General features: G+C 41.9%; 3 protein-coding genes across 10 annotated transcripts in view; 2 read left to right on the top strand and 1 right to left on the bottom strand.

Annotated features, from left to right (window-relative positions):
* LOC114792962 (S-modulin-like) lies at positions 1 to 10,113 on the top strand. Of its 7 annotated transcripts, XM_028984512.1 has the most exons (7): positions 1 to 144; positions 4,103 to 4,128; positions 6,096 to 6,141; positions 8,597 to 8,679; positions 8,868 to 8,938; positions 9,250 to 9,353; positions 9,502 to 10,113. In XM_028984512.1, the coding sequence occupies exons 3-7, from the start codon at positions 6,119 to 6,121 to the stop codon at positions 9,578 to 9,580; spliced, it is 360 nt and encodes a 119-aa protein (XP_028840345.1). In that variant the 5' UTR covers positions 1 to 144; positions 4,103 to 4,128; positions 6,096 to 6,118; the 3' UTR covers positions 9,581 to 10,113. The 7 variants fall into 7 exon arrangements, 4 of the variants coding, with proteins under 4 accessions (XP_028840345.1, XP_028840343.1, XP_028840347.1 ...); XM_028984510.1 differs by lacking the exon at positions 4,103 to 4,128; XM_028984514.1 differs by lacking the exons at positions 4,103 to 4,128; positions 9,250 to 9,353.
* A 202-nt stretch (positions 10,114 to 10,315) lies between these two features.
* npm1a (nucleophosmin 1a) lies at positions 10,316 to 13,884 on the top strand. 2 transcript variants are annotated; one of them, XM_028984509.1, is made up of 11 exons: positions 10,316 to 10,445; positions 11,195 to 11,274; positions 11,359 to 11,478; positions 12,192 to 12,282; positions 12,388 to 12,488; positions 12,581 to 12,612; positions 12,713 to 12,788; positions 12,859 to 12,939; positions 13,030 to 13,149; positions 13,391 to 13,465; positions 13,555 to 13,884. In XM_028984509.1, the coding sequence occupies exons 1-11, from the start codon at positions 10,406 to 10,408 to the stop codon at positions 13,603 to 13,605; spliced, it is 867 nt and encodes a 288-aa protein (XP_028840342.1). In that variant the 5' UTR covers positions 10,316 to 10,405; the 3' UTR covers positions 13,606 to 13,884. The 2 variants fall into 2 exon arrangements, with proteins under 2 accessions (XP_028840342.1, XP_028840341.1); XM_028984508.1 differs by having other exon boundaries at positions 12,578 to 12,612.
* A 7,136-nt stretch (positions 13,885 to 21,020) lies between these two features.
* The window catches only part of tlx3b (T cell leukemia homeobox 3b), a 4,838-nt gene continuing 327 nt past the window's right edge, over positions 21,021 to 25,531 (bottom strand). The window contains exons 1-3 of the mRNA XM_028984218.1: positions 25,316 to 25,531; positions 23,538 to 23,775; positions 21,021 to 22,103 (exon numbers count right to left, since the gene is read on the bottom strand). The exon at positions 25,316 to 25,531 is cut by the window's right edge and continues 327 nt beyond it. Coding sequence (XP_028840051.1) covers positions 21,890 to 22,103; positions 23,538 to 23,775; positions 25,316 to 25,531 — 668 coding nt within the window. The 3' untranslated portion in view covers positions 21,021 to 21,889. The remainder of the gene's footprint in view (positions 22,104 to 23,537; positions 23,776 to 25,315) is intronic.

Raw genomic sequence — 25,531 nt, 5'->3', positions numbered from 1 at the left:
CCGGAAGTTGACTGTATTAGCGCGGAGAGCGAAAGTTAACCGGGAAAGGACATAAAACGACGGAATACACGGCGATAAAGGGAAATAGCGTTACAGAAAGTGTATAGTTTTCTTTGTTTAGCTCCTGTCGATAGTGGACACAAGGTTTGTTGGCATTTTCTGTACATTTATTTAAACTCTTTATGTTTAAGAGAGCCAAAGCTATGGCTATACTTAGCTTTATTTAATGACGGTTTATTTTGTTTTAGATTGTTAATTTGTATTTATTGTTTTCTTTTAGCTCTTACGTTGGTTTGAGTTGGTTTGATAACTCAATGTGAATGAGAAAGAAATAAAGAGCATTAGACCATCAGTAAAGCTGTTTTAATTCAACGGGACGCTACAGTGGATTCTTTCCAAGTCACTTTGTAAGATCACTCATCAAGGTGATGCCATGCTGAGCCCCGAATTCCAAGCCTCTTCAGCATAGACAAGACAGTCTTGTGAGAGTCATGCATACACACACAGACATCCTCGTAATCATACATAGGCAGACACAAATTCATTTACATATGCCTCTACAAATATGCACAAACATGCTTAAACAAATACATAATCATTACATGTAAAATCTAGTAAAGTGAGAAAGTGACAGGAGAGAAGAGATTCTGAGTTTTGGGATTGTTGTAGAGTTGCTGATAAGCCTTTGTTGTGTGTTAGAGTGGTTAGTGTGGTTAGTTGTGGCTTTCGTTGTGGTATTTGTATTGTATCTCCTTTCATGGTGTGTTGTCCTCCTGTGGATTGTTGTGTTGTTGATGTATATAGCACTTTAGGTTTGGTTGGTTGTTCACCACTCACTCTAAATAAAAGCACAATATTTCACTTGGGCCTGGTATCTGTATTCCCACCGCACACATTCCCCTCGTTTGTTGTCATGTTTCCTGACCCCTAGACAGGGACGTCTAAGTGACAGTTTAAGTTGTGGAGAATAAATATGGGATATTGTACTAATTTTAGGGCTGCACGATTTGGGGAAAAAGACATATTGCAATTATTGTGTCCTTTACATATTGCAATTATTGTGTCCTCTACAAATATGCACAAACATGCTTAAACAAATACATAATCATTACATGTAAAATCTAGTAAAGTGAGAAAGTGACAGGAGAGAAGAGATTCTGAGTTTTGGGATTGTTGTAGAGTTGCTGATAAGCCTTTGTTGTGTGTTAGAGTGGTTAGTGTGGTTAGTTGTGGCTTTCGTTGTGGTATTTGTATTGTATCTCCTTTCATGGTGTGTTGTCCTCCTGTGGATTGTTGTGTTGTTGATGTATATAGCACTTTAGGTTTGGTTGGTTGTTCACCACTCACTCTAAATAAAAGCACAATATTTCACTTGGGCCTGGTATCTGTATTCCCACCGCACACATTCCCCTCGTTTGTTGTCATGTTTCCTGACCCCTAGACAGGGACGTCTAAGTGACAGTTTAAGTTGTGGAGAATAAATATGGGATATTGTACTAATTTTAGGGCTGCACGATTTGGGGAAAAAGACATATTGCAATTATTGAGATCAATATTGCGATATGATAAAGGACACTTTATCATCACTTTATCAGGGTGGTAGTAGCCTAGTGGGTAACACACTCGCCTATGAACCAGAAGACCCGGGTTCGAATCCCACTTACTACCATTGTGTCCCTGAGCAAGACACTTAACCCTAAATTTGCTCCAGGGAGACTGTCCCTGTAACTACTGATTGTAAGTCGCTCTGGATAAGGGCGTCTGATAAATAATGTAAATGTAAATGACACTTGCTTGTATATCAATGAAAAGTCGCATACAAATTACTAATAGTAAAATGTTTAATTTCAAAGTGAAACATACAAACTACTTATAACAACTTGAAATGCCCAGTGCTTTCAAAATACAATATTCTACTAAATTAAATAATCACAAAAAAAGTCTTTACTTTAAAAAACATTACTGTCCAACAACAAACCCTGGTAAGGCTAAACAACTGTTTTGATTATATTTGGCCATTATAAAATCTCGTATTATAGTTCTTACGTTTAACCAAAACGTTGTTTGGAGGCTGACTTGAACACACGGATGCATAGCTTTGCTAGCTTAGCTAATTTCCTTAGTGAATTTCTTTAGGAAACCTTCAAAGTTTGAGAAATGTTAACTAAACAGCTAAGAACAGTGTAAATAGTTAATGCCTACGTTTAGCCAAAACGTTGTTTGGAGGCTGACTTGAACACAGGAATGCATAGCTTCGCTAGCTTAGCCTAGCTTAGCTAAAGTTAAGACTTATAAAACGGGATTTTATAATGGCCAAATATATTCAAAACAATTGTCCAGCCTTACCTATGAAATGTAATCCCCCGGGATCTGGTTTGGAGCGTACAGCGGTTTGTACAGCCCCAAGCAGCTCAAGAGTGAGGCATTTTTATGCACTTCTCTCCATAGACATGTATATGCGTCACTCCACAGCAGAGCCTATCGCAATATGGCGGCGACGTTGACGTACTTGTACCCATATGTCTATGCGAATCACGACTCTGAGGTCTCCATTGAACCGAATCGAAAGTCATATGACCAAACACGTCACATTTAAATCGCAGCTTTTTGCGTTTATGTAATCGCACAGACTGACATCGCGATTACGATTGCGATTAGATTAATTGTGCAGCACTAACTAATTTAGAGTTAATTTACTTTTAAGTAAAAGTGCATCACATTGAAGGCATTATGTAAGACTTTGAAATGTGCTTCACTGGGGTTCTGTGAGAGTGTGTCGCCTTAGAAACCACATTATCCTTACAAGCTACTGAATGCTTCTATAAACCTATGCTGTTTCCCATCCTTAAATTTACATTATTAAAGGCATAACTTCAAATTTGTCCAGCGTTTTATATAGAACATACTGAGAAAAATATTCTGTTTCATTAAACAACATGAATTCAATGAAATTCAATGAAAACATTTATATAGAATTTATTCAAGGCGTTGGTGAACAAATTAAGTGGATGTGAATAAATATTAGCTGTGCTGCTCTAAATAAACTTTGAACCCCTCTGGGGTCCTTTGGGCATATGTTCTGGAAGAACTTTATGAGTTACAAGCCAAAAGAAAGGAAAATGATCTGGGTGTTGAAGGAGGAGGTAAAGGATGTCTACTGATTGGTTTGATATGAAACATAAAATGCTTTGAGTCTTGAAAATAATTAATAAGGCAAGAGGTAGGGGCACATTGTCATTGTACCTACAATTAATGTTGATGGGTGGCTACTGAATGCTTCTATAAGCCTATGCTGTTAGTTTTACATTAGCACTGAGAAGGAAACAGTGACATTTGACAATTTACCATAATAAATGGTTCAATGCTATAATTATGTAATTATCCACCTTACTTTTGGGAGTGGCCACAACAGCATCTACTTCACAGTGCAGGATTTGACTGATTACGTTTGACTGACAGATGGGGTCAGAGCATTGGCGTTCCTGACAGGTGCTCATGCATATTCAGCAGCAGCTCATTAGTGCTGTCTGCTCACTTCCCCCTACATTTTTCCGAGGTGACGACCCGTATGAGACATGGAGCAGGACATACTGTAGGAGCAGCCGCTCTGTTATACAACTGCTCGGTCCAGCTAGGGGAAAATGCCCATTTCAGTCGTGTATTATGCATGTTGTCTGTCCCTTTATATTTTGCTTGAGACAATTTTTTCCACTTTTTCTGTTAACAAAAACTTTAAATTAAATCAATTTAAGATGACAGATATCACTTTATTACACATTTCTTTTAAGGTTGTTTTGTTTGAGTGCTACGTCCCTACAGTTTAAGGTCAAGGTCCCCAGTGAAAATAGGAATAAAAAGTAACTTCAGTTATGTCCACCCATGCCATCTGTAGTGTTCTGATTTTAAATGTGCAATGTGAAGTGTTTTAAATGTCATCTGTAATCATGAATTCAGATTTAATAAAGTACATGTGCTGCTACATGCCATTGCTGGCCAAAAATACCAAACAAAATGCACTCCCAGGCTGTGACTAAAACTCGGAGTTGGCTTCCTGAACATCAGGGTTCTTAGTCATTAATTAGTGCCATCTCTTTTTTTGCAGCAAGATGTTGCACTGATGGTCCCTTGGTATGCTTCCTTTACTCTTGAGCATTTCTGACGTCTTAATTCTGTTTGCCATCTGTTGTATATTTCCTGAGCACCGATCTCCAATGCGCACTCTTGTCATTCGTGTTGGGGTACAATGTTTTCTGAGGTCAAACTCTGTTAGACCGAATACTTTCCATAGTACACAAATGTAAATTTGACTGTTTATATGTGTGTGTGGATGCATGTGTGTATGACAGCCTGCTGTGTGTGTGTGTGTGTCACTGTGCTGAGCTTGCCACAATAGAGTCTGTACATGTCCTTAAATCTCCTTGATCCTGTCCCTTCATGAATCTGCCAGCGCAGTTGCCCCACCCATTACTTATTGGCTGAAAAATGAAATTGTCTCGCTTCATACATCTCCCTTGCTCTGTTTCTCTCTCTACCTCACTTTTACTTGATTCCCTTCTACCCCTCTCCTTTGTTAACTGCAGACAACATACTGTTGCTGTTGAATGTTCTTGTGCTTTTTCTATCTAAACATGTTCCCTATAACATTCTTCACATGGCTAGTATCATAGGTTAACCAATATTCCCCAAAAAATATATTTTATTAACAATTTGCCCCAAAAGTTGCAGAACAGAAATGCCCCATCTTGACTGCCAGATCTGTGATTAGCAAGAAGTCTCATAAATACAGCCAGTTATTGGCTGTTAACACTGCGGTCAAACAGCCCATAAAATCTATTCTTTTGAAAAAGATGCTCTCAAAATCATCATCCAGATCCTTGTTTTTTTTGCCAGACTCCATGGTTTCAATTTGCATAAATGTTCCAGGCAAAACCCAAATATTACATGAGCATGGATTGTGTAAATGCCTGGATGTTAGTGATTTTATGTCAGACATTTAAATGTCTGCAGGACAGCGAGGTGCTGAAGCGTTCCATTAAATCCACTGAAGGTAAAACAGAAGCAGTGACTCAGAGTTGGGTATTTACCCCTGAGGGACATCCGGGTCGAGAGACATGATTCATCTGCTGCTGTGAGGTTAACTAGGTGAGGGGTATGCAGGGCTGAGAAGTGACAGATGAGGTCTCAGAACCCAAATCCTGCAAATGATGATGGACCCTGAATCAGATTCACATGCTTCCATTTGCTTGGCAAGATGCCCTCATGCTTCACTTTTATTCCCTTTCCTTCACACTTCGTCTTCTCAGCAAAGCTGACACAGCATGTGTTTGACCTGTAGAGATGTCTGTGTTTGTGTGTGTGTGAGAGTATGTGGATCCATAAAATAGAGAGAGGACAATACTTGGACAGTCATTGTTTTTCAGCTAAAGGTCTACTTGCCAAAGGCAAATAAATGCATTTAAGTCAAAAATGTTAACACATACCTTCTTATAGGATCACTAGATTTTTAATACATTAGCTGTGATTTTCATTTGACTACTTTACGGTTAGCCTAGCAAGTAAGGAAGGGGCCCCGTAATCAGAAGGTTGCTGGTCCGAATCCTGAGATGCCAAGTTGCCACTGAGCACACTGCTCCCCGGGTGCCTTTCATGGCTGCCCACTGCTCACTAAGGACGATGGGTTAAATACAGAGGACACATTTCGTTGTGTGCACCATGTGCTGTGCAGCAGTGTATCACAATGACAATCACTTCACTTTCACTTTACTAAAAAATGTGTTGATATGAAATGGGAACACTGGCAGGCCTAGAATCTGAAATGGGCAAAGGCCCGAGGAGTTTTGTCAAAACAGCTGAAAGCGTCTTAACTAGATTTTCCTGCTTCTTCTGCTTCACTCATGAGAATGAGCATGAGTTCTTAAGGTGCTAAAGTTTATAACAAATTCACCTTTAAAACAAATATTTTCAACAGACATAGACTCAATCTCAACATATGTGTTACAATCTTAAAATATTTAAAATATGATTCCAAAATAATATGTACAATTTCCATGGAAGATCATGATAAGATGAATAACCATTGTTTTTCCTCTCTATAGATAAAGTGGATGATGAGCTGGAGATGACCATGTTGTTCAAGTTCAAGTAAACTTTATTGTCATCTCTTCTATATATTGTGCAGATATACAGAGACGAGAAGACGTGGCTCCAGTTTACACAGTGCAACATAAAAGTAGACAACAAAAAACAGATGCGTCACATGAAATACAATATATAAATAAATAAGATGCAAAATATACATTTTAGCTAAAAATGAAGTGTTAAAAAGTGACCAGTGATATATACATGTTTAGACTGTGCAAATAAACAACAGTAGTGATAGTACAGTTATTAGTTTCAGTGCAACATGAAGAGGTAGTCTGTATAGCAGCGTGTGCTTAATTGCAGCAATGAGGTGTAAAGTGCAGAGGTGCAACAGAGTTAGTCCACAGTGCGAGTGCGTGTGGGGGGAAGTATGAGCGCAGGTAGTGTGTTCAGGAGCCTGATGGCTTGTGGGAAGAAGCTATCACGCATCCTGGAGGATCGAGACCTGATGCTGCGGTAGCGTCTGCCGGATGGGAGGAGTGTAAAAAGTCCATGTGATGGATGTGAGGAGTCAAGCACGATGCAGGAGGCTCTTCTGATGCAGCACTTATAGAAGATGTCCTGCAGCGGCGGAAGAGACGCTCCGATGATGTTACCTCCGAATCGAAAGTCATGTGACCAAACACGTCACATCCGACTGAGATGTGAGACGTGAGATGTGAGACTTCAGTCAGCTCGCCAACTTTGAGAGAATGAGAATGGATCGGCAACATATCCGATCCAATCCATGTACTAATCATTTAAATAGCATCTTTTTGCGTTCATGTAATCGCACAGACTGACATCGCGATTACGATTGCGATTAGATTAATCGTGCAGCACTACTCTCTATGGTGCCCCTGTAAAACGTGGTGAGGGTTTGTCCTATTTTGCATCAAGTAATCCTTGCCTCAGAAATGCAAATATTCATTTAGATCTGCGGATCCTCTACCCATGCATAATCCGGCTCTACAGGCCTGGATTTAAACCACTGCTGAGCCTCCCATACTGCACATTGAAGATTCACACACTGCATTCACACATGCATACTACATATACGCTAAAACAAAAAAAGATATACTATCTTAGACACAGCAAAAGATATTTATTAGATGATGAATTCATTAGCTGTTGTTTTTAAATAAATTCCTATTAGTTAAATAAATTTCTATTAGTTTATGTTGTTTCATCATGCCATAATGTCATGAAAGCTCCCCATAAACACCTCTTAACAATAACCTGGGAGCGAAAGGGAGGAAGTGAGTGAGGTAGATAAACGTAGTGATCCGGTATTGATCCGCACTGTAGGTAAACACGGCTTTCAGAGTCTCACTAAGAGCAATGTTGCATCTGTGTCTACACTCGTAGTGGTGGTGGGTGGGGAGTGTCTGGGATAGGGAAGTAAAATGGCCCGCACTAATCTGCATTTTTGTCATGACGGTGAGCTGACGGGGGAAGGAAGCACAGAGGTGGGACATTCTGGGAAAGGGATTTATTAATAAAACACTAAGAAACAACGGCACGATGGCCGAACACAGGGAAATAAAGGGGAGAACAAAAACAAGCCAGCAGGCGTGTGGAAACTGCCAGAACTTAATATACCTCAGCCTGTTCACTAAACAAAAGTTCACAAAGAATGTCGCCGCTGCAGAGGGGCGGAGTCACAGGCTTTTTAAAAGCTGTCCGGATTGGCCACACCTGGAACCAGCACCTGTGGCCAATTTTTTTAACATCTGCACTATGCAAATAAAACATTGCAAACAATACTGTTAAAGCAACAAAATTAAATATGACTTTATTCTACTTCTTTATTCTTCCCACATCTAACTTGAATTTGGGAAGCTAACTGATCCATTTGCTCTGATTGGCTAACAGAGCAATGAGTAATGTAAGTCTGTGGGTGTTTTTCCTCCCAGGACAAGGATACAGTTCATTTCACTGCTGTATCTGTGTACATTTTTTACAATATGTAATACACATGTATTCGTCATCATTCATATCCTATGCACTGTTCTGCATCTGTTACATGCATATTCATTTGTGGTTTGTACAGTATATTTTTTTCACGGCTGGGCCTGGATGGAGCAATGGAGCCCGGATCAATCACAGCCGAGACCAATCTGGCCTTACTGACCAGGGCTCCATAAAAGCGGGGAACAAGCACAGAACCTTGCTGCAACAATAATGTGGGCAAGACTTACCTTATGGTTTGCTGTTTTGTTCCTGGCATTTTAGACACACTCTTTCTGGCTAGTTTTTAATCTATCCCCTGTTTTCTGGTCCTCGTGCCTGTTTTTGTTGTGATTATTCAAATCCCCTTTATCCTATTGTTCCGCTTTTGTGCTTCATTCCCCATCTCACCCCGAGTCGTGACAATATTGACAATGTTGTTTATTGTACAATTATCTGGTTTTGCTCACTGAGCTCAATCTATTGCTCATTCATTGCTTCTGCTATTGTGGCATATGTTTTGCAGTTTCCCCCTTCAGGAGTGTCCCAGTGGCGTGGTGAATGAAGAGACATTTAAACACATTTATGCTCAGTTCTTTCCTCATGGGGGTAGGTGCATGCTGACTACTTTGCTCAAACTTTCCTCTTTTGGATGTAAATCCCACCTGTTAACACATACATTTGGTCCCTATGGCCAGGCAGAAACCTTTGTGTTCTGCTTATTGAAATGCTTTGTCTTAAAGTGCTTGTGTCAGACTCTCACTGATAATTCTTCTGTTTTCTCTGACTCTGTACAGATGCAAGCACATATGCACATTATTTGTTCAATGCATTTGACTCAACGAATAATGGGTCAATAAAGTTTGAGGTATGAATAACATTCCAGACAAATGATTTATTCCCCCATCAAGTGCACCTTCATGTAATTTTGCAATGTTCCCCCCAATCTCTTTGGACTTTGTCATGGGCCTGTCCATCCTGCTGCGAGGTTCGACCAGAGATAAGCTCGAATGGACTTTTAATTTATATGATATCAACAACCATAAAAACAAACCTTTTATCATGCTTATTAACTTACTCGATGGGAGTGAAGTGTCTCCGATGCTAGATGCGTCATAAAGCCTTTTGCCACAGCCGCTGCAAAAGTTCGGTGACTCCTCCACCAACTTTTTCCCACAGTCTGAACAAAACATTCCGCCGTTCAAACGAAATGCGCTACAGGCAGAGGAACGTCCGGTTCCAAAGACTGTCGTCCAATCAGTGATGTCTCCTGTTGTTGACTGGTACCTACCCTTTCCGGTTTCTTAATGTAATTGTGAATCTCAATTTGTCGTTGTGATTCTTCTTTTGTCGTTGTGATTCTTCTTTTGTCGTTGTGATTCTCAATTTGTCGTTGTGATTCTTCTTTTGTTGTTGTGGTTTGCACTTCAGGGCCACCGTAGGAACTGGAACCTCAAGTCAGATTGGATCGTATGCGCCATCTGCCGGTGGAGAAAAATATCTATTGTAAAATCTAAACTGGATCATAATTTGATACAGTATACTTACATTGTTCTGTATTAATGTGTGTTGACAGAATTTGATTTGTTATGTAGTCTTGTCTCTGTTGTTGCCATGCTACAGTGTGGCCTGTTGACTGTCATTAAGTCCAATCCAAAGGTTTCAGTTTATAATTTTTCTGCCGTCATGGTACTAGATGCCAGGAGACATTGCTGTGCTGAAACTAGTCCATGCAAACACAATGAGATGCTTCTAAACATCAGATGACAGCATATTTAAAATTACAGCTTTTTCGATGCTGAAGAAATGAATTGCCATTAAATGTCATAAAAACTTTCCGTTGGCTCTGAAAGTCTGTATAATGTGGCCCGGTGAGAATCTTCGTTTGAAATGTCTTACAGTTGTGTTAGAATTTATTTAATGATGAAACAGTACAACTTTTATTTATTTGAATGCTTGCCTGCTTGGTTTCCAAAGTCTGGGGCAGAATCTGTAAGAACAGAAATGATAAGATATAAAACAATAAACCTCTCTCTGAAGAAACGCCTCCCTTTTTCGCATAAAACTGCGCAACGTAAGAGGAACGCGGAAAACTGTTCAAGATTTCCTACAAATGACCTGCGTATACGCGAGGCAGACGAATAATAAAGAAGTTCGACGGGACCAATCCGTAAGAGCGAATCTGGACTAGCACCGCCCCTTTCCGGTCATGCTTCCTCGCCATTGGCCAGAAACGGAGCGCGGACTGCGGACTCACTTCTGGAGGCGTGGCTGAGGAACTGAGTGCGTGTCCCCGCTGCGTGGTTCTTATTTCGGCTCGTCTTGCACCGGCAGCATGGAGATGGAGCAGATGGGTCCGCAGACATTCCTTTATGGTAAGCGCGGTGTGCTTAAATACCGTCGTCGGTCGACTAAAACCTGTTTTAAAAAGGGTGCCCTCTTTGTACTTTTTTGAAGAAGGAACGCTTATTTGCTAGCTTTTCTACGTGTTAGCCACGCGGGCTAACTATAGTCCGGTCCGAAATCTCAGCGTTTGTTCCTAAAGTAGGAAACAAAAGGTGGGGTTAGGTTATTTCTGTATGTAATAAAATTCACGTAAGAACAGAAGAGGAACGTACCCCGGAATGTACGTGTCTTCAGATACGTTAGCAACATCGTGGTGAGCAGTAACCGCGAGTACTTCTTTTTTTCCCCCCACTCGCGAAATGTCGCGTTTTCACGTTTAACCTCCAGCGGAATTTGATCCGCGTGGAGTCGTTTTTCTGAAATCCACAGCGTCGGGGCGGATGTCGCCTCCCACGTGTGCGTCTGAACACGTGGGGCCGCGCTGCGGCCTTCTGCAGGCCCGACACGAATCCGAGTGTCTCCTGCGATTAGCTTTACATTATAAGTAAATGTGGGTCGTGTGTATTTCTGGAAGCTGAATTTAAACGAGCTGAGCACCCGTAAATGCTAGTTAGATTTGACCAAGTTTTCGGATCTGCATCTGGTATAGAATGAGTAGGTGGGGATCACGGTAAATGTCGACCACGTGGTTAGCCCAGTCCTTGTCCTTAGTCTAGCCGATCATATGATGTGTGCTGCTCATTAATACATTTTATTTATTTATTTTTCATTAATTCAGGGTGTGAGCTCAAATCTGGGAAGGAGGTGGTCTTCAACCCAGAAGATGATGACTTGGAGCACCAGTTGTCCATAAGAATGGTGTGTAGTTATTTTGGCCAGAAAAGTACTCTGCTGGTGTGTTTTGTGCAGTTGTCTCATTGTGTTTAATGTGGTTTCATTTAGGTGTGTGTGGACCCCAGCACCAAGGACGAGATGCACATTATCGAGGCTGAAGGCCGGGACACAGAGGGCCAGGAAGTTCAGGCTGTGATTGCATCACTGAAGCCCTCAACCCTCCCCAGTGTAAGTGATGGTTCTCCCCCCTGGCGTGCATTTTTAAATCATGTATGACATTTACATAATTTGTACCATTGGTCGTAAGTACGGATGCATAGATTTTTTTGGGGCTTTTCTGTACAAGTAGACAAGAACTTTGGAATTGGAAATATGCCAGACTGACTTGTTGTTCAACAATGAGAAGGTTGCACGATTTCGATCCCTTTCTGCTTGATCATTGCATCTCTAGTTTTAATTCCCTTTTTGTGAACAGTTAGTGTGGATTTAGATTTTTTTGTTCTTAGTACTCTGGGTCTGTTTGAACTGCCTGACTGAAACTGCTGCAACCACAAGCAAAGTTCACTGTCAAAACCCATCTGGCAGGAGTGTAGCATCCAACATTTTTCTCCGGTATTCTGCCTCCCTTTGTGGCGTAAGATCCCTCTTCTGGCGTGTACGCCATAGAAAGAAATAGTTATTTGTATTCACGCTTGCCGGTAAGTGTGGGGCACTGCACAATATTTGTTTGGAATTGGAAATATGCCAGACTGACTTGTTGATCGCCAATGTGAAGGTTGCAGGATTTTGCTTGATCATTGCATCTCTAGTTTTAATTCCCTTTTTGTGAACAGTTAGTGTGGATTTAGATTTTTTAGATTTTTTTGTTCTTAGTACTCTGGGTCTGTTTGAACTGCCTGACTGAAACAGAAACATTAATTTAACTCTCTTGTATGTTGCAGGTGTGTTTGGGCGGGTTTGAGATTACCCCTCCAGTTGTGTTCAGGCTTAAGTCAGGTTCTGGTCCAGTGTACATCAGTGGGCAGCATCTTGGTAAGTGAAGTACAAATTGACCCGATCAAGTGTTTTTCTAAATTTTTGCTTTGTATTTAATGTTTCAACAATTCTCAATGCAAACAATCATCTTGGTTTCCCCAGTAATGGGTGCAGATCAGTCATTTGATGATGACGAGGATGAAGAGGAAGAGGAACCAAAACTGTCTTTGAAGCGACCAGCGCCCACAGGGAAGAAGCCTCAGGTTTGTTTCTTTTTCCTCGTGTTGCACAAAAATTTCCACCCGGAAATTGTTCAAGTAATGATTAATTTACCCTTCATTTTTTTTTTCAGCAGAAAAAGATAAAGATGGATGAAGAGGAAGATGAGTAAGTAGATTCCAGCTGTTTGAGCTCATGGTTGTATCATGTATGAAGCACAAAGTACTTGCCTTGTAGGTGTGGCGATTTTACCAGCTTTCTTTTTCAGTGATGACGATGAGGATGATGATGATGACGACGATGAGGAGGAGGATGAAGAGAGTGAGGAGGAATCTCCTGTAAAGGTATGTGCTTTTTAAGGTATTGCTCAGAACTTTTCAGAAAACATCTGTCTAAACGTTGAAATTTTGGCAGCCCAAGAAAGCTCCATCGAAACCACAGACCCCAGCTCAGAATGGGAAGACTCACAAAGCTGGAACACCGGCAGCTAATCAGGTTCCGTTTAAAGGGGGGAAAAATTGCAGCAGCAATCACCGTTGTTGAACTCTCCTTAAGAAATTAATTCTGTGTATTTTAACCTTGTAGGCTAAAACTCCTGAACCCAAGAAGCAGGGAGGAGCGAAGAAACCGCAGACCCCAAAAACGCCTCAGACCCCCTTGACCTTGCCTGAGATCAAGGCTAAATTGATGGCAACTGTGGAGAAGGTTTGTCTTAAATTCCCAGTGTCGCCAGGTCTACTACTGGTGTAAATATAGCTACTCTGGTGTAGACATTGTAAAATTTAACATTTGTTGGGTTTTATAGCATTGTTTAGCTGCAGAGAACAAGTTTTGTGTGCTGTGCTATATATATCAGTTAAATGTTTCAGAAATTATTGTGCAGATGTGTATAGTATGTGTGCATTATGTTCAGTTATTTAGCTGGTTCTTGATTTATTCGTAACAGGGGGTTACTCTTCCAAAACTGCAACCTAAATTTGAGAACTACATGAAGAATGCCTTCAAAGTAACTGACACAAAAGTAAGAGGTTTTTGTTTGTTTCCTCTCTGTTTTCCAATTCTGATTTGGTTATCAGCATCTCACTAAAATATATATATTTTTTTTTATAGATCATTGAGGAGATGTGGAAGTGGAGACAAGCTGTTAAAGAGAAGAAATGATCCTTATTCGTTGTTATTTGATTCCTCCATGCCTCTCAATTTATGAATTTTTATTTTTCTTTCTTTCCTGTACCTTGCACTGTTTGTCCGTCTTGATTACAGCACATCCAGTTTAAAATTCATTTTTATGCCATTTTTAAGCCCCTGTTTGGTTTTGATTGCACATGTCAATATGATGTAAAGACTTTGCTTTATTTAAACCATTTTGCTGTGTAAATGGTTTTGGAGTTTTTCGTCCATAGCAATACTGTCAATACAACAAAAGTTTTTGAGAAAATAGACATTGGTGGTGTGAATGATTTTACCTTTATTGGTCCTTTACAGTCTTTGAAGAATCAATGACACTAAGTCGCTAAGTGCATAACCAAGATTTAATTCTAGAACATAAATTTTTCAAAGTTGCATTCCTTTGTCCATGCAGTCTTCTGTTTTCTCACCTTTGTTCTCACACCGCATACATATCTTTCTTTTTTGTACAGTTAAAACTACAAACCTCATCAAAACTACCCTTCATCGCTGGGTTTCCATGTGAGTGGGGAATTCCAATGGAGCTGATGGGGGTTTGTTCAGTGTTTTACAAAATCACACTTTAGCTCTACATTGCAGAGAACCCGCCTCTCAAACACCACAGCATACAGAGAATATAAAACTTTATACAGTTGATGAGAATTGTTCACAAAGCTACAATGTTCACATGTCTAACCAACAAAATAATGACTGCAATTATTCTGCTACTGCAATATAAATACAAAGTGAAAATAGATATCAGGGAAGTTTGTATGGTTTACAAACTTGCCATAGGATCAAGAAATACTTCAATTAGTGTGTTTTTTTTTTTTTTTTTTTTCTTTACCCACTAAAAGTTACTATTTAGAAAACTTTCACACACATTTAAATTCTGCTTTTATACAGATCGTGTGTCAAACACACCGTGTATATATAGAAACAAACATCCTGAAAGTCTGGAGTTTTCTCTGAAACAACTTCCATGGCCTCAACTACTTCAGATGCAGTAACCTGCATTCTTTTAACCCCTATACAACACATTTTATTTATATCTATGATTAAATACATGTTGATTATACTGAACATGAACTGTGCAAGTTCAATTTTCTGATCAATTATCAAATTTTTCGCTTTGGGCAGCTTTCTGATGCATTACTCTTATTTGCTTTTGCTGCCTCTAAAAAAAACTAGATTATTTCAGATGCCATGTTGGATTATGGTGCTTAGTGTAGTACCTGTAATCTAAAATGTAATGAATCTTTTTTTTTTTTTTTTAATCAGTTACAATTTGGTTTGTGAATTCATCTATTATGCCAGCCACATGGTAAGTAATACACACTATAATTTTTAGTTTGAGCATGGAGATTTTATTTCTCACTATGCACAAAAATTTGGATAAAAATACTTAGTCACAGATCCACATTCATATGCCGTGTCACATTGGGGTTAACAATTTCAAATTAGAGCATGGGTTCTTCCAAGCCTAAAGAAACCCACTGCTGATCCTACAGACATCAACAACTACAGACCAGTTTCCCTCCTCTCATTTCTTTCTTAAATCCTCGAGCACTTTGTCTACAATCAGCTATCACGTCATCTGTCACAGAACAACCTCCTGGATCCTAACCAGTCTGGCTTCAGAACAGCTCATTCTAGCTGTTACTGAGCAGCTACATGCGGCCAGATTGGCAAAACTGTCATCTGTACTTATTCTCCTCGACCTCTTTGCAGCATTTGACACCGTTAACCACAAGACTCTCTTGTCAATCCTGAAGACATTTACATTTACGGCATTTGGCAAACGCACTTATCCAGAGTGACTTACAACGTGCTTTCAAGTTACCATCGATGAAGAGATCAATTCTGGTTCACTAGGACCCCGACTATGAATACATCTATTTTATTCACTCTGTTGTAGATTCTGTACACAAAGTTCGACAACAAGAAAATTATAATTTAATCTAAATATTCTTTAAAGAGGAAGGTCTTGAGCTGTCGTTTGAAGGTGCGCAGTGAATGAGCTGTTCTGACCTCGAGGGGAAGTTCATTCCACCACCGAGGGGCCAAGACGGAGAAGAGTCTAGATGAATGTTTTCCTTTTACCTTCAGAGATGGAGGGACCAGGCGAGCAGTACTGGAGGCTCGGAGTAAACGAGGTGCAGTGCGGGGTGTAATAAGGGCCGTGAGGTAGGATGGTGCTACTCCATGTTTGGCTTTGTAGGCCAGCATCAGTATTTTGAACCTGATGCGTGCAGCTACTGGGAGCCAGTGGAGGGAACGTAGCAGAGGGGTGGTGTGGGAGAATTTGGGAAGGTTGAAGATCAGTCGTGCTGCTGGATTTGTATGAGTTGTAGAGGTCGGATGGTACATAGTGGTAGACCAGCTAGAAGAGTTACAGTAGTCCAGTTTAGTCCAGATTACTAAGGACTGAACCAGTAGTTGGGTGGCCTGGGTTGACAGATAAGGGCGGATTCGTCTGATATTGTAGAGAAGGAATCTACATGAGCGGGAAAGATTGCTGATGTGAGTTGAGAAGGAGAGTTGGTTGTCTGTTGTTACGCCAAGGTTGCAGGCTGTTGCAGAAGGAGAGAGCTGCGAGTTGTCTAGGTAAATAGCAAGATCCTGATGTGGTGAAGAATCTGCTGGAATGAATATTAGTTCAGTTTTGGTGGGATTGAGTTGGAGGTGATGGGCTGCCATCCAAGACGAGATGTCGGTTAGACCTGCAGAGATTTTGGAAGCAGCATGTAGATCTGAGGGAGGAAAGGAGAAGAGGAGTTGTGTGTCGTCAGCATAGCAGTGGTAGGATAATCCATGTGAGGAAATGACCTCACCAAGTGATCTCGTGTAGAGGGAGAAAAGGAGAGGACCTAGCACCGAGCCTTGAGGGACACCAGTGGAGAGTCTACGTGAGGTAGCGGTGGATCCTTTCCAAGTCACTTGGTAAGATTGCTCATCAAGGTAGGAAGCAAACCACTGCCATGCTGAGCCCCGAATTCCAAGCCTCTTCAGGATTGACAAGAGAGTCTTGTGGTTAACGGTGTCATATGCAGCAGATAGGTCGAGGAGAAGAGGCTTGGAATTCGGGGCATGGCAGTTGTTTGCTTCCTACCTTGATGAGCGATCTTACAAAGTGACTTGGAAAGGATCCACCTCTGCCTTACATAGACTCTCCACTGGTGTCCCTCAAGGCTCAGAACTAGGTCCTCTCCTTCTCTCCCCTCTACACTAGATCACTTGGTAAGGTCATTTCATCACATGGATTATTCTACCACTGCTATGCCGATGACACACAACTCATCTTCTCTTTTCCTCCCTCTGACCTACATGCTGCTTCCAAAATCTCGCCATGTCTAACCGATATCTCATCTTGGATGGCAGCCCATCACCTCAAACTCAATCCCACCAAAACTGAATTAATATTCATTCCAGCAGATTCTTCACCACATCAGGAATTTGCTATTTACTTGGACAACTCACAACTCTCCTTCTCGACTCACATCAGCAATCTCTCCCACTCATGTAGATTCCTTCTCTACAAAATCAGAAAAATCCGTCCTTCTCTGTCAACACAGGCCACCCAACTACTGGTTCAGTCCTTAGTAATCTCACGACTGGAATACTGTAACTCTCTTCTAGCTGGTCTACCTCTATGTACCATCTGACAACTCATACAAAATGCAGCAGCACGACTGATCTTCAACCTTCCCAAATTCTCCCACACCACCCCTCTGCTACGTTCCCTCCACTGGCTCCCAGTAGCTGCATGCATCAGGTTCAAAATACTGGTGCTGGCCTACAAAGCCAAACATGGAGTAGCACCATCCTACCTCACAGCCCTTATTACACCTCGCACTGCACCTCATATACTCCGAGCCTCCAGTACTGCTCGCCTGGTCCCTCCATCTCTGAAGGTAAAAGGAAGACATTCATCTCGACTCTTCTCAGTCTTGGCCCCTCGGTGGTGGAATGAACTTTCCCTCGAGGTCAGAAAAGCTCAGTCACTGAGCACTTTCAAACAGCAGCTTAAGACCTTCCTCTTTAGAGAATATTTAGATTAACTTGCAACGTTCTTATTGTCTAACTTATGTACAGAATCTACAGCAAGAGTGAATAAAAAGATTGTATTCATATTTGAGGGTCCTAATGAACTAGAATTGATCTCTTCATTGATGGTAACTTGAAAGCACGTTGTAAGTCGCTCTGGATAAGGGCGTCTGCCAAATGCCTTAAATGTAAATGTAAATTTTTTAAACATAACGGCAGACAGAAGGTGTGAACCTTCAGTGGTTTTTTGATTCGATTCAATTACAATTATCGGTGCCTCGATAACGATGCATGCCATACATTTTCTACATGGTCACATGATGCTTTCAAATACATGAGTCAAGGTCTCTTAAATCTGTGTGGGCGCTTTGATTTGCTACAATGAGCAGAAAAATGTTTATTGTTCTCTTCCAAGATGGTTGTCTGTAACCACTAATAACTTTTCAAAATAAAATGTCTTAATCAGTGAACAGCAATACTGAGTGTAAAAAAATCCAACCCTGATGTTATTGTGGTATCTTAGTTCAAACAGCATTCTTTACAGGATTCAATTTTTAATTCAACAGAATTAAACTAAACATCCCATTTCACAAGATGGGACTATTTAGACTGTGTACAGATTGAGAACTGGAACTGTACACGTGTGGAAACATAAAATCACCAAGCAAAACCATTATAATATGATTGATTATGTTCTACACGGCAACGATGCAATGTTGTCTACAACTGCATCGCGATGCATCAATTATAGAATTAATTTCAACACCACTAAGGCATAGAAATTCCAGCGATGAAGGGAAGACATTAGAGAATTGGGTTGACTTTGTTAATCAGATTCCAATAATTATTAGCAATGTATTTAACTTGTCTGATGTTCTGTGGAAATAAAGATTCATGACACAATAGACGTTACAGGAATTAATAGTTTTAATTTATTAACACAGGTAGATTACTATAGTTACTACAGTTAAAGTGCAATATTGTATGTAATAATTGTACCAATGTTACAGAAAGATAAACTAATTAAAGGAACAGAAACAGAGATAGAGGAAAGCAGGGAGCCAAGCTCAGTACAGGGAGCCTGGACCTGGAGAAGCAGTGGGGGAGAGAAAAAAGCCCAGAAGCTGGGGGAGAACCCCCAGAATCTGAGTGGGTGAGCCCTGATGGAGGAGGTGAAGAAAACCTCTTTTATACTCAGTGCTTTGCTTGCAACAAGGTTGACACGGACCAATCAGATTGTCTTTTGATGTTTCTGGCTTCTCCAAACAGAACTCCTGATATAGGAACATAGTTGTCATCCACGCCCACCCCCCATTCGCTCCCATCATGGCACCTCAGGCCATTTGTTGGATTTTTGGCACCCCGGTGATACTTCTTGTTTGTGAGCGGAAAGCCACAGCTTGGAGATATATTGGGGGTCTTCCCCATCTGACACTACAAATATATACATGACTCAAAACCCACCATCAACACACAATTTAGGTAGAGTAGCATGGACATACATTGTAAAATTAATTATGGAGGGCAGATGATTGCTTCTGAAGTAAGGCATACAAGACATACAAAAAAAACATTTAGCAGATGCTCTTCCAGAACTTTAACATACCTCTCCTTGGACTCTCTCGTTTGGTTCACTGGGACTGCTCTGCGAATAACATTAGTTTAATAGTTCCAAAACCATCTTTATATATACCTATGAACCTGATTGAGCCTTTCCTGAAAAGGAAGGTTTTTAAATTGAACCTTAAAATCTGTTCATTCCAGCACCTAAGAGCCAGGACAGAGAAGAGTCTAGACGTCCAGATTGACTTTCATCAGTGCTTTGTTGCCAACAACTTATCTTCATATCTGTATAACTACACTTTTATCAACAACTGTTGTTCAACAGACACTATCAGCTCTGTAACACACCAACACAGAGCTTGAAGAGCCTTACATAAAAAATAAAAAAAAACAATACCATACCCAATAACCATTTCATTTTCCACTGTCACACAACTGGCACCCTTCACTAATACTTTTGTCTTGCCTGATTTTCTGACAAGTTAGGCTGTATCAGGGCTCTTAGTTTTTGTAAACTCAAAATCTATAGAAATTGAACGAGAATTGCTGGTGTCTTCCTCTTGTAAGTTGCTTTGTTTAAAAGTGTCTGCAAAGTAAAGTAAAGCAAAGCTCTGGACCCTGTGGCACCCAAGTTTTTGTGTGTTCTGTGTGTTCCTTTTCGACAACAATGCTAAATGCTTTAATGTTTGGATTTCACATTACTTTAATGATATAAACCTTTCTTGGCTGCACTCCTGTGTCTTGAGGAACTTTATAGGCTTTATATAGAGAACCTGTATGTAAGACTCTCACTATAACAGGTTCACATCACCTCATTTTGGTTTTAGCACCTCTTCGTCAATCTTTTGTCATGTGCAATTGCACGTGCAAAACCGTATCACTTTTATTCCCTAAATTCCTGGCTTTACTCATCTTGCTCCATCTGCTCCACTTGCTTACATCTGTCTTCTAGCCATGATTCCTTTGCTAAGTGAGCAAGACTTTTTAAACTATTCATTTTCCTGGTAAACGTGTGTGTGTGTGAGATAAAAATCAGGAGAGAGAAAACGCCAGTACCGTTTTTTTTTTCCAGCCGCCACGACCTCTCCCACCAGCAGATGGTGCTGTTGCACAGACGTTTCCTGCGTCTCCTCACCCGACCCAGCAGAGCTGTTTAATGGGATGATGTCATCCTCCCTGCAGACTCAGAGCAGGCCTGGGAGGTCGGGCGATTTCCTGTATCAATTATCTGCAGCAGGAGTGTTGATTAATGGCTGCTTTTTCCCAAATGCTCTTTCAAACAGCGAGGGGCGAGCCGTCCCCTGACGTCCCCCGTCTGCGGGCATTTCAGCCTGTTGTCAGCATTAAGACGAGGCCTGAGAGCCGCACAAAACGACCACGTGCTTTCGGCTCACCTGCCGAGGCCCTAAAAGTGCGGGAGCAGGTTAAATCACTTGATAATGGCTTCGGTGGGTTTACCCCTTTCGCCGCGTCCATTCGAGATGGGTCAATTCCTAAGAGTCAGCACTCAACCGGGGATTGAGGAAGACGAGGGGGGGGGGCTACTGGAGAAGAGCAAGGGCATGAAGGCAATTTTATGGTCCCGGCGGATCTCTGATCTGTCTGTGTGAAAACCTAAGTGCTTCCTTGCTGTGGCAGGCAGAATCGGTGGCGTTCGAAGAGCAGAGCTCCCCTGCGTGCATCCTGCATGTACGCTGTGCTTTTATGCATAAAGACCGTCCCCCGGGACCACGGGCGGCACAGCTACCGAAATAAACCCACGCGTTAAAGAAAAGGAAAAAAAAAGCCTTTTTATTTAGTTATTTACATATTTATCAAATACAAAATGTCATACACGTATTTAGATGCAACAACGCTTCCTATTTTATAGGGGGCCTTTACTAGACATATGCGAAACAATCGATGCTCTTTCTTTTGTACACCATTAGTTTCCTTCAATAACTGTTGGTTTTTTTTTTGCAAAGATCTTGTTTTTTACGCTGACGTCCATCACAGCCAGACACGGGCAGCTCTCATCCTGCTACCCCATGCGTGGCTGTGGTGGGGAAAAAAGCCCTTGGGTCTTGCTCTCCGTGTGTCGGATAAAGGTTGCGTTTGTGTTGGGATGCGGTCCGTCTCGGCGAGAAGGCCGACTGTGCTTCGTGTGCGTGATGTTGGCATGAGTCGATGGGAGGGGGCATTTTCTTCTAAATCAGACTTGACTCCCAGTTTGTACAATAAACATTACACACAAGCACGGAGAACCACTGAGCTCAGTCTGCTGAGCGCCGCGCCGCGGCGGGAGAACCTCAGCGGGCTGAGCCGAGTGGTGCTGAAGCGTTCACTTCTCTCGTTCTCTTCCTCTCGCCCCTCACTGCTGGGTTCGGCGCCGGGTGAGAGATGGAGGCAGAGAGGGCCATATGGCTGGAGGGGTGGGTGGGTGGGTGGACCGGGCGTCGGCCCGTCAATATGTCGTTCTGGAAGCGGCGGCCACCGTTCTCGGCAGGCCACTGGAGCACCCGGGCCTTCCAGCATGCGGAGAGCGGCTCAGCGTCGGATCTCCAGCAGCAAGAAGCCACTTCGTCACGCAGTCTGCAGCTCGCTCGCCGGTCGACAGGAGTCCGTCCCGATCGCACAAAATATCACGCGGGCCTGTCGGAGAGCAACGGGCGCCGGTGGGTCCCGACGCTCATACCAGGGCCGTGACGGCGCCGAGCTTGCTACTTTCCTCAGAGGCCCAGGGCTGCAGGTTCTGCAGGGCGAACAGGGAGGAGTTGTGGATGCACAGCGGGTCGGCCGGAACCGAGTCGCTCAGGGACTTCTGGAATGCGTCATGCTGCAGCTGGATCATCAGCCTGTTGGCCTGCTGACGCTCTGCCTCCCGCTCCTCAGCAGTCTGTCTCCTGATGGATGGATGGATAGATAGATAGATAGATAGATAGATAGATATGATATAACATTCTTTCTGGCAATATGAAGTAATCAAGCAGGATTAAATGAGGCCAGTAGCTCCTTTCAATCAAACCACTATTTCTGACAAGTGGTCTCTGAAACCAGACAATTTCAAGGACGGTTTTAGCCCTTCATAACAAAAAGAAATCTATTACTTACTTATTCTGTCATTCGATTAATAATTCAGTCCCACAGTTCTGCTACCGTGGGACGAGCAGATTAATTCCCCTTTTGAAGTTAATATGTGGCTGAGTACAGATCGGTGTATTATTTCAGATTCTGTAAGATTCTGATTCCGGGGCTCATATTGAAATTCTTTTTTTTATTAGATAGGAGCAGAGGATTTGATTAAATGGGGTGGAATGGTCTATGTATTACATATGCGCTTATTCACATTAAATGTTACTATATTCTATTACAATCTCTTTTTTTTCCAGAAATGGCCAAAGAATCCCTGCTGGACGCTGACACATTACCTCTAATAAACTGCATATGCATGAACGCTGCAAATACCAGTGGTAAAAAAAAAAGTCTAGAGGCAGCTAGTCCATTGAATATTTCATCAGGCGCCCTGAATGTTTAATCCCCGCCGCGGTGCGTGACAGAGCAGCCCGCCTGCCCACGGCCACGCACGTCCCATTCCACTTTTCTAAGGACTGAGAGATTTAGATATTTTTTTAAAAATCGTCTCGAATCGTTTTAGTTTGTTTCTTTGTTTTGCATATTTTATAAAGAGTTTTCTTTTTTTTTTTTTTTTTCAGTTTCTCTTTTTACCGCGTTACTGGGTTTCAATTCTCGTTTCATAGTTACCTTTAATGTTTTACATACACTATTTAAATTAAAATAAATAATAATTCAAATAAAATATAGAAATAATGATTATTTAATTGCTTTAAATTTGTTGAAACTGGAGGGTACATCTAATATTTCTGTTTGGACATCTTTTTCGATTTAATGCGTGGCGTGAATTTAACATGAGTGTTTTAAGTTTTTTAATGCTGCGATGTTTTCATTTATTCAAAAGAGAAGGTGAGGGCTTAAGATGTGTTAAAAATCTTCTGCGGAGGTCCGGTGAAAACCCATAACAATAATAATAATAATAATAATAACGACAATAATAATAATAATAATATCAACAACTATAATAATAATACAGCTGGAAAAAAAACTGAATTGCTTGAAGGTTAATGCACTTTTGGATCCTATTACTTTTAATGTAATGTATATTCAGCGTTTTTAAGCTACAGCTATATTACGTTATCCATGCAGTAGAACCCATGCAATACCCATAATGCATCACTTACAAAAAAAATTAATAAACAACTAACAGGCACGAATGCAAAAACCGTGAGATTTATTTGCTATAATTGCACCGCGGAATTCACCTCCACTTGGTCCTGCGGTTCTGGAACCAGGTCTTGACCTGCGCGTCCGTCATCTTGAGCGTCTTGGCGAGCGCGGCGCGCTCGGCGCTGGCCAGGTACTTCTGGCGGTGGAAGCGCTTCTCCAGCTCGCAGATCTGCACCCGCGAGAACGACGTGCGCGGCTTCTTCCGCTTGGGCGGCGTCCGGTTCTGGTAGGGGTGGCCGATGCGCCGGGCCACGGTGAACGGCGTCAGGGCGGCTGCGGCGGGCGGGGAATGGGAGTATTAACAGAAACATATATAAACAACATACAGAAATGTACGTAAATACAGAAAAAAAGATGAGACACTTCCCATCCACTTTTTACTCGGTAGATGGTGATTAAAATGACTAAACTGGCTGCATTTAGCAGTTTTTATATAAACATAAAACGCATGAATCGATGATTTAAAAGGAACCAGATACAAAGCTGGAAAGACCCACATTATTGCGAATCCAGAAAATGAAATGATGTCCGCGGTGTGTTTATTGGCAGCGCTGAATTATGAATTTGGTTCCGCTTTGCGCTGCGTAAAGACGCACCACGTGCCACCTGCGCGCTGTAACGAATGAGGGGCGTTGCGCGCCATCCCGGGTTCTTTATTCATTCAAAGCTTCCTCTTCTTTTTTCACCGAAGCGCCTTGCCCACGGGATCAGCCTATGGGCAATCATTAATAACCCTGCTGAAATATTTATGTCGCTTTATAACGCCAGCCCATTCTTTACTGGCTGCAGGATAAAGTGGGGTCGTGATAAATGCTGCAGAGACCAACAAATGGAAGGCAAATAAAATACCCTGCTAAGAAAATTGCTCGTTAGCCCCCACGTTCCAAAAAAAAAAAGATCATCACTAGAAGCAATAAGAAAAACGGTCTGCATTTTAACAGAATAAAATTATGAAGCGCCATTATTAATCTTTCCAGCCAGACATTGGGGCTTCGTTTGATGGCTGCTAGACATGTGACAGCTCCATTAGACTACCATTCCCCTTATTATTGTTCGTATTATTAGTAGTAGCAATCACATCATCGTGGGCGATAATTACAACAGTCACAGGCATTACGTTTTCACGGCAAGAGGCCGAGGAAAGAGATGAGATGTACCAGAGACACAAAAACTACAACCAGTAAAGGCAGGAGGTCGGCTTTAATCCTACAGTGCATGTGTGCATTTTATTTATCGGAACGTTTATATATTTATATCAGTTTGCTGTATATTTCTATGCAGATTCGTATCGGTTTTTTTTTTAGGATTCGTCTCTGCTCGGCACCGTTCTCGCCTCCGCAACCAACATCACCATCCTCGCCGTCGGCAGCCGGCGGCTCGGTGTAACCCAACAGGCTCGAGTTTCGCGGGACAGACGGCGGGAAGGGACACTCGTGTCATTTTGTCGCGTATTGGGACGCGCTGGCGTCACGCCAGCTGCCAGACTGCGCCACTCTTTTCTCCGCGATTTAGGGTTTTTAGCAAATCTTTATAAAAAGACAATTTACGTATTTGTATTTTTGATCGCACAATATTAAGAAATAGCTAATTGAATTGAAAAAGCAAATCAGCGATCATAAACCTGGCTTGTATCAAACGGAACGTGAGTGATGAAGTACGTTGTGCTGAATGGTGTATTATTATTATTATTATTATTTATTATTATTATTATGTAGATTTCGACTGAAATAAAGTTTCCAGTGTTTTCCTTCGATCACAGTGAGAACCTCGTATGCTCGTGATCCCGTTTTGTGCACCTTCCTCCTCATCCTACCTGCAAAGCGCTCCTTGGCGAACCGCTGGCTGCTGTCCATCCAGGGGAAGCTGATGCTCCCCAGACCGGGCACCGCGCTGGCCATCGGCGGGGGAACCGCCGCGGCCAGGGGCCTGTGCGCGGGGACCCGTATCACCCCTCCCGGGGCCAGGGTCAGGTTCACCCCGTACGAGCCCGACTCCTCGTACGGCGCGGCGATGCCGTGGAAGGGGCCGG

This window comes from Denticeps clupeoides, chromosome 6 (genome assembly GCF_900700375.1).
Source record: "Denticeps clupeoides chromosome 6, fDenClu1.1, whole genome shotgun sequence".
Classification (NCBI taxonomy): domain Eukaryota; kingdom Metazoa; phylum Chordata; class Actinopteri; order Clupeiformes; family Denticipitidae; genus Denticeps; species Denticeps clupeoides.
The sequence above is the reverse complement of the archived record's forward strand: the minus strand, read 5'-3'. Positions and strand labels throughout refer to the sequence as shown.

What these genes read in the sequence shown, in the direction of transcription:
- LOC114792962 (XM_028984510.1), top strand. Translation starts at nt 6,119, where the DNA reads ATGACCATGTTGTTCAAGTTCAA. An exon ending in ACCATGTTGTTCAAGTTCAA is followed by an intron (nt 6,142 to 8,596) that starts GTAAACTTTATT and finishes TATGTTTTGCAG; the next exon opens with TTTCCCCCTTCAGGAGTGTC. An exon ending in TCAGTTCTTTCCTCATGGGG is followed by an intron (nt 8,680 to 8,867) that starts GTAGGTGCATGC and finishes GACTCTGTACAG; the next exon opens with ATGCAAGCACATATGCACAT.
- npm1a (XM_028984508.1), top strand. Translation starts at nt 10,406, where the DNA reads ATGGAGATGGAGCAGATGGGTCCGCAGACATTCCTTTATG. An exon ending in ATGGATGAAGAGGAAGATGA is followed by an intron (nt 12,613 to 12,712) that starts GTAAGTAGATTC and finishes TTTCTTTTTCAG; the next exon opens with TGATGACGATGAGGATGATG. An exon ending in AGGAGGAATCTCCTGTAAAG is followed by an intron (nt 12,789 to 12,858) that starts GTATGTGCTTTT and finishes AAATTTTGGCAG; the next exon opens with CCCAAGAAAGCTCCATCGAA.